Consider the following 12,388-nt stretch of genomic DNA (forward strand, 5'->3'; position numbering starts at 1 on the left):
GTGTCTTTAACTTCATTCATAGGAGATCATGGTTGGTTCTATGTACCAGGCAAAAATCCCTCCACTCAGTCCGTATATCTACCAGGAAAGAGGTAAGCAACTAAAAAGATCTTGTTACTGGTTATAAAAACAAATTTTAACTGCTAGATTTATGGAGATTAAACATGTTGTCTGAATTCCCACTGTTGGTAAAAAATAAAAAAAAGCCAAATACATCTTTATCTACCCATCATTGTCTCTTTTTCTGTGTTTTCTCTTTGTCCGCCACTGTCAAACCCTTCATTCACTTTGTCTGCTCATTACACTGCATGTCACTCTTTTCTCTGTCCCTCTTTCTCTGTGTCAAGCCTACAGCAGTGAGGACCAGTTGTTGTGGAGGCCAGGGCAACTGCCGGTGCAGAAAGTGGAGGACTTTTTGTTGAATGCACAGAGACCACATGGCCAGGAGGGGTCAGCCTACACAAGCATAAAAGGAGACACTGTCCGAGACAACGAACAGGTACTGTACAGTAACTTGACAGTGCATCCAAGAAGAGGAAATTATCTGTTGAGATTGTGTGATGTATCCCAGCTGTACTGCTGTTTGTAGAGTGACTCTGGAGGTTAACCTTTACAAAAACTGAAATAACCAGAAAGACACTCCAAAAGATTCTCCCTATTATGTGTTGAATAGTAGACAGGACATGCTGTTTGAAGGTGTTTGAAAGAAACTGGTAGTTACGAATAGACAGTTGACTTGATAATAGTTGTACCACTTTTCCCACAAGCTGCCTCCCAATTATCCTACTAGGTCTGACTACTAGGTTAGACCAAATCTCCCCTTCAGAATGATGAAAACATATATTAAATGCAATTAATCTTGGAACATTGGCTTTTGTGTTTGTCAGTGGTCTGTCTGTGCTACAGAAGAACTCCTATCAAATCAGTAACTGACAGAGTTCTTCTGCATTCCACTCAGTGTAAACATAGTGGTCAGGTGGCTACAATGGCTGCAAATGCCATGGTTTCCCTTTCTGACTGTCTAACGTTGTTTTGCTCATTCTTTTCCTTTTTTTAAATTAGGCACTGTATGAACTTGTGAAATGCAACTTTAATGCAGAAGAGGCACTGAGACGATTACGCTTCAATGTGAAGGTGTTCAGTGGTAAGAAGCTTCTTGTCGCCTACAGTACTTTTTCAACCTTCTATATATCCTTCTTATTTATAAACTTTTTAAAATCTCACAGCTATGGAACAAACTTAATCCCTGTTTGACTCAACAAGCAAAAGTAGCCCCCACAGTGGGGGGCATGCCCTCTCAGGGAAACATTCGTGCTGGAGACAGACCACAATACATTGTATGTCTTAAAATATAAGCTGCAGGCAGGTTAAGGATAGATCCACAATTTTTTCAAGTCTGTCTCAAAACAACAATCAGGTTTTCATATGAACATTGAAACAGGTTTTGCTCGCCCTAATGTGGTTATATCCTAATAATTTTGAGAAAAAAACTAATTTTAAAGTTTATCTGAAGTGATCATGAGCCTTCAGCCGTTTGAGATAGTCAAATGAAGTGGATATCTTCCACAGTTACAGTCTGCATAGTAATAGTGAACTATAGAGTGTGAGTGAGTGAGTGATTACAGCAAGAAAATGTTTCGATATTTATTTTGGTACCTGACTATTTCTTTATGACATACTTGAAAAACTATCCTTTAAAGCCAATAATGTTGAGACTCCACTTGAAGACTCAACATCTTGAGCCCAAAACTATTGACTTCTTCAGAAAGAAGTTACAAACTGGGCAAATTCCATCTTTTTCTACAAAGCAAATCTACCAAAGCAGTCTACCACCCTGCAGTGTCTTACCTGCTGCTGATTTCAGCCCTTATTGAGTTTATTGACAAGGTCAGGGGCACACATTTTGCTCTACAGATGGACAAAGAAACTGACAGCAACAAAGACTGTTAGTTGGTCGTTTATGTTAGATTAGACTTGATGCAGATGTGAAGGAGAATTTGTTTTTCATTTCTTTGAAAGAGATTGATCTGAAATGGAGACAGAGCAGGACTCCTAGTGTGAAGTTACTGTGTGATATGCAAAGAGGTGCTTGTACCCAAGCAGTTTAGTCCTGACCACAGCAATGTAATGACAAACATGATTACCAAAGTGAAGTATATGAAAGGAAAAAAGTGTTTTTCCTAAAAATTGGAACTGATCAAATTGCCTTTTTTATTCCTAAACAAGTCATGGTGACTGTTATGGAGGAAGATGCAATCCAGGGTGTTTAAATTGCATGTTGATGACATTTTAATCTTCATGAGAAAATACAGGAACTAAGTTGCCCTCAAGTTTAGAAATAACAAGTGACATGTTTTCTGAAAATTACTGAACCAAATCTTCAGTTGTGAGTTTGCACCAGCGTACACACTTCCCACAGATTTAGCAGATGCAAAATCACATCCCTCACAAGAAAATTGTTAAAATCAATTAAAAGAGGGGAAGGTAGACTCATTTGAATGCATGACACTTTCCTATATGCCATACCTCAGCCCAAAGAAAACATTTTCTGTGGAGGATACTACAAAATATGGCAATCTTCGATACCCTTTCAGTGTACACCAGCTGCTGAATTCAGCACTGCGGAAGAGAAACAGTTGGCTGATCTTGTGACCTTGTGGCCACTTTTAGTTGCACTTTTTTGAAACTTTTCATATTGTTTTGCGTATTGGTTAACATCAGTTTAATCACAGCCACACTTCTTATTAGCTGTAATTGCATTCCATTTGTTTTTTAAATTAATTTAAAATGAAATTATACTCATAAATTAAGATTGATACGTAACACTATAATATTGCTGCTGCTCTTCTCTCTCTTTAGAACAGCTGTGTGCCTGGAGTGAGGAGGAATGCAGGAACTTTGAACACGGCTATAGAGTTTACGGGAAAAACTTCCACCTCATTCAGGCTAATAAGGTGACTGCCAACATTTTTCTACTGAATCTTTCCTGAGGTTTGTTGTCTAAACCCTATGGATGATCAAGCTGCTAAGCGAACAAGCAAACAAAGTTTTCCTTCTCCTCAGGTACGAACCCGCTCCGTGGGGGAGTGTGTGGAGTATTACTACATGTGGAAGAAGTCTGACCGTCATGAGTACTTTACCCAACAAGCCAGCAGGCTCAGCCGCAAAAAGTACAGCCTGCAATCAGGGAACACGTGAGTATTGTTTGGACAAAAAGACTGACCTTGGTGATCTCATAGAAAAACCCATACTTATTTCTACTATTCAGTATGCTCCGAAGAAGCTATGTCATCTCAAACTTATTAAAGACTTCTTGTATGCACCTGCAATGAAGATTTCCTGCAAATTCTCTTCTGAACTTTTCAGTAAATATAGCATTTTTTTCAGTGAACATAGCACTAAAAGTAAGGAAATTTGTGTTTGGTAGAGCATTTCTTTATTGTAGCAATGCTTCTTGGCAATAAATCTTATAACGTTGGAAAGCCTGTTTATTTCCCTTTTAATGGTGCCACATTTGTAAGGAACATGGATTTGTGGGATGAGCAGCAGAGCTGGGTATCTGGGTTGCACCCATGAAAAATTTGGCAAATCTTCTCTGCCAATGGTGAAGAGCTTATTCTGCTATTGACTCTTGTTTGGTGTTTGGTGGATTGGATGACTGAAGTCTGAAGAAACAAGACATATTGGCAATTTAACAATTTATTCATTTAACAAACAGGAGCCTCAGTAGTGTGTTGAAGAACCATACACAGCCACAACAGCCTGGCACCTCGTCCTCATGCTGGTCACCAGCCTGGTCACACACTGCTGTGGGATGGCATCCCATTTTCACTCTGGCACGAACAGCACGACCAAGCTGATCCCACAAGTGTTCAGTGGGGTTGAGGTCAGGACTGCTGGCAGGCTATTCCATCCTCTCCACTCCCAAATTCTGGAGGTACTCTCTGATAAACCCCACTCTGTGGGGGCAAGCGTTGTCATCTTGGAGGATAGGGTTCAGTCTCAGACTGTGGAGATATCTCTCTGCATTGAGATTGCCTCCAATGATGACAAGCCCCGTTTTTCCAGTGAGGGAGATGCTGCCCCACACCATCACACTGCCTCCACCAAAGAAGGCATTCTTTTGCCAAATTGTTCATGGGTGCAACCAACATACTCAGCTCCGCTGCTCATCCCACAAATGCATGTTCCTTACAAATGTGGCACCATTTAAAGGGGAAATAAACAGGCTTTCCAACGTTATAAGATTTATTGCCAAGAAACATTGTTACAACAAAGAAATACTCTACCAAACACACATGTCCTTACTTTTTGTGCTATGTTTATATAACAGTACTGTTATGAGAACTTGTTTATTTTACTTTAATAATTGGATGCAGAGGAGAGATTGTAAAATTCTGCCTTGATAACTTAAAGCTCTGTCCCCCACAACAGCCTCTAACTGTTAACATGCTTTCCTGAGCTGATAGTGGTTGTGTGATGTGTTGTAGGGAGGATGGAGACCAGGATGGGGACGTTGGGGAGATGGAGGGTAGCAATAATACTCCTAGCTTGTTGTCTCATGGCTCCATGGGCCCTGGAAAGCTGGAGTCCCCGTTACCTCCACAGTCGAGTCTGGACCTGGACAAACAAGGTAAAAAATCAGGTAACAATAGTCTCCACAAGCACCTCCTGTGGTTGCTCAAATACTGGAATCTGTTGGCAAAATTCATTCTCTTTAGCATTAAATTGACTTGTCACATTAGACTAATTTCCTCTTTTATAAAATCACTAACATAACAAGCAATCAATAAAAGAGGACAGGTTATAGCCATAGTGACCAGAAATATTATCCCTATGACCTCAGGTTTACAACCAGACATGACAAAGTGGAAAGAGACACATATACAGTAAAAGCTAACAACATTTCCACATATTTAATTACAGTTCCATTTGAAGAAGAAGAAGCTGGTCATATTGCTCTTTCTTTCTATCAATTCAAGGGTTTAGTTTGAAGGGCAAAATAATTGTGGCGGAAAGCAGTCAGCAAGCTGTGATCTTCACCCATCTTTATGTATATAAACCATTTGCGTACCACCTACTGTCCATCATGTTATGCATGCAGCTCTATGGATTTTATTTTTGTCTATTTAATTTCTTATTTTGACCACATTATTAAAATCAAATATTCATTATCTTATGTATCATTTTTATGTTATCTCCCCTCTTTTGTTTCCCCCCATTATTTTCTTGCTTCTTGTCTGTCTTGTTTCATGTTTGTGTGCGTGCGTGCATGCGTGTGTGTGTGTGTGTGTTTGTGTGTGTGTGTGTGTGTGGTGCACACCTGTTGACATGATGCTCCAGAGGAGGAGGGCCGCCCCCGGCGCAGACGAACTCCCCGCTTTCTCTTAAAGCCATGACCTTGGTCCAGACAGGCCACAGAAAGCAGGCTGGGCCTGCAGGTAAAGAGGGCTGGAGGAGAAAATGGGCCTCATGCAAGAACTACTCATACGAACAGGGGCATTCTTAAATGTCACGAACGAGTAGTTAAAGAGAATTTACGGCATATGCACTAATTATTCGATTTTGGTGGATAACGGTGAATCCAATATCCAAACACCTGTAAGCAATTTCATTGCAGCTTGGACTCAAGCCTGAACTGATTAGAATTTGCTGGTCAAAGTTCTAGGTCATTGTGAGCCCACAACAAGTTTTTGGCCATACACCAATCATAACAAAGTTTCACACAAATAATTTTGTATTTATTATATAATAGGATAACATGATGAAGTGATGACTATTTATATCCAAAAGGTTAAAGGTCAATGTCACTGTGACATAGAAATGATCTGCAGAAAAACTTTTTTGGCCATTATTCAAAACTTTACTATAGAAAGTTGTTTTTCAGCATCTAACTACATGTCAGACTGTATTTTTCCCTTTTATCTCTGTCACAGTGCTCTAATGTTGTTGTCAGCTCTGCTATGACGATTTTCTAAATGCTCTGGGTTTACTAATATCATTAGTGGCACTGCTAAGTTTTTTATGTTTTTGTCTGCTGATTTTCGACAATTTGTACACAATTGGAGTGGAACACTTTGCTTTATATGGCAATGTTATGCTAATGATAAAATATTATAAGCGTGGACCCATTCACGAACATTCATCAGGCTGAAACAAACAATTTACAATAAGTTTGCCCAATTAAGAGAGTTTGATGAATCCAACTTGGAACACTCGTACGAAAGAAAGTTAGACCCACAAATGTCTTGCATGAGGCCCAATGAAAGAGAAAATAAATAATGTTGGGACTGGGAACAAATCTCATTAGCTTTTGTGTGAAAAATAATCAAACTCTTTAATAACGCAATATATAATTAATTCACCAAAAGTGCAGCATTGGGATCAAATCTGGATTTCAATGCTTTGATCTCAATGGCATAAAACTTAATGAATGAACAGTGTGCGTTGGGTATGCATGAGTTAGTACACATAAAACATTTCAATGTAAACATCTACATGGAATATGCAATATGTTAACATTACTGGAACAAATAAAGCAGGAATACATTATATGAATTTAGTTACATTTTGTTAACTTGTGCTATGAACTCCTTACATCTGTCCAGATGGTGAGCTGGTGACGGGGCTGTCAGAGCTGTGTGGCGACAGATGTCCTCAGCAGTTGTTTGGCTGTCCCTTCTCTCTGCCAACCGTGGATGACCTGCGGGATCCTGACTCAGGCAGTTGTTGTCCCTCAGTTCAAGCCCGGCTCAAGTCCCAGCCCTCCTCACAGAGTTCCCAGTGTACCTGCGGGTGCCCTCCGTCCTGTCATGACGACCACTGCCTCCGGGGCCCCTGCTTCTTCCAGCTACACATGCGCGGTAGACCTTTTGTTTCAGAGGGCCCTGACTGTGGTGCAGCAGGCAGCATGACTGACTCGCCCCACAGGCTGAAGGTGGAATTTAGCCTGCCGTGTGTCTCACCTCCCTCATCTGCTGTCCTCCCGTCACACCTCCAGGCATTTGGCAGCCTGCTGCACCCTTCTACCATCCAGCATCCCCGCTCTCTCACACAGTGAGGGGACAGACATGGGAAAATCAAAACTGAGTGGTGCTCTCCGTTGGTTGCTCTGAGTAGAGATTACAATCGGTGTCAGCAGGGTTTAAGACACCAGGACAAAACGCACATTTACCTAACTTTGTGAAAAGGGTGGACCTACTACCCTAGGAGGTTACTTGTCTGTCTGACCCCTCTTTTTAAATTGGGACACTTGAACCCTCTGTCCATTGTGGAATGATGTGTTAATCGCTGCTTTCAGGTGTTGATTATGTGTTTACTAACAGTTTATTACCACAACCAGCACTAGAGCAGCAACATTTATTGGCTACAACAAATACGAATAGCTCATTGAAGGTGATGAGAGCTGCAGTGACCATGCAAGTTGTTAAAAAAAAAAAAATGTAAATAGAAGAAAGTTGGATTTTAACCACTGTTAAGTGTTAACCACTTTTTCTCATTCATCAATGTGGGGACATTTTGCTGCAGTTGAATTTTTTGCCAATTTCATCCAACAAAACAGTTTATTTAAACGTCCTCTTCTGAATCTGTAATGGACTCTCCATTTTCGGGATGTGTCTGCACTTCCATGCACTTCTGTCTGTGGCAGAAGTCGATCTTCCTCAAGAATTTTGTTTAAATATAAAGAGCTGAAACTAAAGAATATTTTCTAAGCTTGGGATATGAACATGGAGCAGTGTAGGAACACAAAGGAGCACAATATTTTTGCAGGTTTTATTTTTACATTTGCTTTAGTGGAAGTTTTCATTCTTGTTCTTACCTGAAGATTTATATCAAGATTTATAAAGGTGCAGTGCTTTGTCATGATCACAGTTTCTACGATGTTGAATATTTAGCACCATTGAGAGCCTGTTTGACACGCATAATAGGCATGTAAAGCATGTAAATATAAAACATACATGCTAAGATAGATAAGTCACTGAATTCAAACATAGTTTCTCAGGTTTTACAACTTTGATGATCTCCAGGACCCACTGTCACCCTGCACAGGTGTCATACATACGTACAGTTAGAAAAGTGATATTGTTAATAGTGCTTGTGGTAATGGCAGATGTTGAGGTCCAAAGATCATCCTAACATGGAATTTAACAATTCTATCATATTTTGCTTGCTTCTTGAAGCTTCTAGTTTATTTTAGGAAATTACCCTGCTTGAGCTACAGTATGGACACCAGAACTGTTTTGTGCATTTGTGTTGCATTCTGTTTTTTTACTCTAACTCTGTAAACGTGTTTCTTGCATCAGGCCTTAATTCGCTGGCTTGTGGTTTGAACCCAAAATTAAAGCAAGAACATGGAAGCAAAGTCTAAGTAATGTCCAATCTTTGAAGATGTGTGAAGAAAGGTTCAATAATTTTATTTTTAGTGTTGAAGTGGGACATATTCAAACAATAATGCAGATTAAACAAACTGCTGCTTCCTTGAGCATCTTAACTGACCTCTGCCAAATATTGTGTACTGTAAAATACTGGAAAAGTCACATACTGTTTGTATACACTTTTTTTTTTTATATAGTCCAAATTTCTTACTTGGATTCTGCATAACATATTCTCAACTTTTTCTGAACAGCTTTCTCATTAGTTCCACAATTCTCATGAGCCCTTGAGAGATTGAATGATTTCAAGTTACCATTTGCATTTTTGGAGCTTTCCAGCTTATTTTCACAGTATTTCATGTATTTTCAGAAGCACAGAGGTACTACTTCAAATGAATGAGTACATAAGTTATCTGTTTGCCTGACCGGAAGAATGAGAAATTTAGTCCATGTTGACTCAACCATGATGTGATGATGAAAAGAAACAGCAGATATGGGTGGACAGAGCTTATAATAAAAGATGTAAGTATCATTTAATGATTCATAATTATGTTGTACAGAACAAATAAACCTTCGGATGACTCTCGTTAGGAACACATCCATATGTTTTCACATGATCCGTATATTGATTTTGGTATTCATTCATATTTACACATGTAGTCTGTGCATGTCCATATATTTTAGTCACGTTGTCTCTAAAGAGGTAAAGCAAAAGTGTCAGGAAGGGAGGGATTCTGTTGGTTGTTAAAATCTAGCCCTATGTTGTTATTCCATCTGTCCTATTTATTCCTGTTTTCCATCAGTAAATAAGCGAACTCTTCCTGTGATATCTGCTTAAAACCAAGCTGGTTTCAGACCAATGTTTATTTTGTCTTTTGAATGTTTACATAAGGGGGGTTCAGGACAAGAACTTGAAGGCAGGAAAAGGAGTGGAGTCACTGCCTTTTTGTTAATTATTTGTTTTTGTTTTTTTTGTTTTAGCAATTTATATATTGAACTGCTCCCGTTATGTTTGTTATAATTATTATATTTTGTAAAAAGGAAATTATTAAAATTAACATTGGTGAATAAAAGTTTTGCTTTTCTATTTTATTTTAAAACACAATGCAAATATATAAATGAAATGAATGAAAAAATCAATGAAATTATGAAATATTTGTTACTATTGTAAAGATGACGCTTGAGGGAAGTGAGTTTTAGAAAACATGTTTGTGCCTCTATGTTTACATTTGTCTGTTACAGTAGGCGGGTTTCTTCCCATGCCATGACAAATACAAAATAGCAAAATATTTGTCTGAAAATTAATTTGAATTTAATTTATGTGCAATCATATGTTTAATGTCAGAAATATTCAAATCAGTTTTAACTTTCAGTCATGAATACCACATCTGTGAATCATTCAAATACAGCTCTTTAAACCAAATAAAGCCAACATAATTTTTTGGTATTGTTACTAATTTAATGTAGATCTTATAGCATTGACATACTGCAACAAACTGGTGGATCAGGACACTTCTGAGAGGTCACCAGATATTAGGGTCAGTGACAAATAAGGGTTGGAAAGATGAGCAATTCAAAAATGTCTTAAAAGCATGCATCAAGTTTGTTAAAATGTAAATTTTGTATTTGGTTGGTTTTATGTCATTTGAAATTATTTTTTGCACCACTCTTTTTAGCAAAAGAAGGAATGCTCCTGAAAATGTCAAATGGTGTAACCACAAAAGAATGATAAATATTAAATATTTTATCCACTTAATTAAATTAAGTAGTAATTAAAAATAATTACTTCATTTTAAAAATGTAAATAGTTCCTGATTGACATGATTCCCCAGATTAAATTTAATATTTAGAACAATTGTATTACTTTACCTTTATTTAATATAAAAAAGTTATAATGTAAGATCATGCCAAACTAGTTGATATGGTGTCGTATTAATAATTTAGCATTTTTCAGCAAGTTGAATTATTTTGTACAAGTTTTTATGGTTACACCACTTAGACATTTTTGCCATAATCCTCTAATATATTCTCTCAAAATGGATTAAAAGCAGAAATGTTATGCTGGGTCCACAAAAAAAAGAATGTGTGCAAGGTATTCATACATTTATTTTAAAAGTATAACCCCTTTAAATTTGACTAAACCACATGGACACAAAAAACGACATTGAGAAATGACTAACAGTAGGTAAAAATGATAAAAAAACAACAACACACATTTCAGCTACACCGAATTACACAATGTTTTTCTTTATTCTTTGCCTCTTTCCTGAGAAATACTGTAAATATGTTTTCATCTTTAGACCTACAAACATTATAAAGAGGAAATCATCTGAAAATCACTCTCTGGTGGCATGTGACTAGTAGACCTAGTCATAAGTAGATGTTGTTTAACAGGAACAAATACAAAACAAAAGCTTCGCTTATTTTTCGTCACTTTTGGGACTCCATACCAAGTCAGTGTCGTAGCATCTATCCATTTGCTCATGATTTTCTCAACAGCAGCTAAGTAACGCTAAGTACTATTATTGAAAATAGCTACACAGTGAAAAAGTTGTGCGCGTGTGTGCCTGTGTATGTGTGTGTGTACCAGGTATCCCTCATGTTGTGAAGACATAAATCTGTACAGTCACATGTGGGGACTCCCCTCCCTTTTGGGGACAAAAAGCAAGTCCCCATAACATTAATCATTAATTTTAAAGTGAAGACTTTGTTTTATAATTAAGGTAAGGTTAGGGTTAGGTAAAGATTTGGGTTACGCAAGTCTTGTCATGGTTAGGGTAAGTCCCCAGGAAATGAATGTGAGTCAGTGTGATGTCCTCTGAAGTGATGGTGTGTGTGTGTGTGTGTGTGTGTGTGTGTGTGTGTGTGTGTGTGTGTGTGTGTGTGTGTGTGTGTGTGTGTGTGTGTGTGTGTGTGTGTGTGTGTGTGTGTGTGTGTGTGTGTGTGAAAGACACCTCCTTATACAATCAAAACTCCACTGATGTTTGTCCTTATGCAGACAGATGCCAGCACCAGGCAGACAGTCATGTACCTCTGCAAGCCCAGACTGCTTCCTCCAACATCTGCAGTCCAGCAGCTTAAGAATGGCCAGAGCTCATCTGACCCAAATGACATTGGCTTGGCTGTGGTCTGCTGCTAAAGGTAACGATTTTTTCTCTTCAGTATGTTTTAGAAGGTTTGATCTCATCAGACATGGATCCTACATCTGATTAAGATGTAAGATGGTTTAATGTGATCTTTTAAATGCCATCTTAAACCTTTGATTGTAATTTATTCAAATAAAATAATGTGCAATTATGTACTATAATATTATGTAATGTTATGTAACTATCCCTTATGGGGATTATTTAAGAGATATGTTAACTTTTTAAGAAAGATTTCAAGATTTAAAAAAAAACTCTTTTGATTGTATCTGGTCCTCAGTTCAAAAGCTATTTCTGTCCCTGTCTTGCCCCCTGCAGAGTTACTTCCAAGTCGCAGTTGGCCCTGCTGTGTCTTCATCGCCTGTGACAAAGTGACATGCAACTGGGCACCAGGAAAAAACTTTAGAGGCTGATGTGTAAGATCTGTTAAACACAACTGTAGTAATCATTTGCACATCCTCAAAAGCATCTGTAGGTGCTGGACACAAACATCATTGCGATGAAATGGAATCAGAGATACGTTTTACTACATTGCTTTAAAGCCCAGCGTCTGGTTTTACAGTAATTAGTTAGCTGCAGTGCATTCAAATTATGTGTACAAAACATAATTATGTGCTGATGAGACAGACAACTGAGGAAATGCAATCATTTTTCATTCCACAATTCCTCAAGAGCCTTCAAAACCTGTGTCAGATGTGGTGTCTCAGATAGCCTCCATGTTATGTTCCCTGTTGTTATTTGATGTTGTGTCCTTTTCATAACACTATACTACTGGACTAAATACTTGTGTACAAGAAGAAATGATCTTAAAAGACAGACAGGGCCACTCTGAAGGTTTTGTCATGCTTTTTGATGACCATATGTTTTTTTCCT

General features: G+C 38.2%; 1 protein-coding gene across 1 annotated transcript in view; it reads left to right on the forward strand.

Moving 5' to 3' along the window:
• Positions 1 to 6,710, forward strand: part of mier2 (mesoderm induction early response 1, family member 2) — a gene marked incomplete in the record, with an annotated part of 10,271 nt that extends 3,561 nt beyond the window's left edge. Inside the window, 8 exon segments of the mRNA XM_062424466.1 lie at positions 23 to 92; positions 348 to 499; positions 1,063 to 1,144; positions 2,860 to 2,954; positions 3,064 to 3,194; positions 4,491 to 4,633; positions 5,344 to 5,441; positions 6,609 to 6,710. Of these exon segments, the coding sequence (XP_062280450.1) occupies positions 23 to 92; positions 348 to 499; positions 1,063 to 1,144; positions 2,860 to 2,954; positions 3,064 to 3,194; positions 4,491 to 4,633; positions 5,344 to 5,399 (729 nt within the window).
• Positions 6,711 to 12,388: the final 5,678 nt, after the last annotated feature.

This window comes from Scomber scombrus, chromosome 8 (assembly GCF_963691925.1).
Source record: "Scomber scombrus chromosome 8, fScoSco1.1, whole genome shotgun sequence".
NCBI lineage: Eukaryota > Metazoa > Chordata > Actinopteri > Scombriformes > Scombridae > Scomber > Scomber scombrus.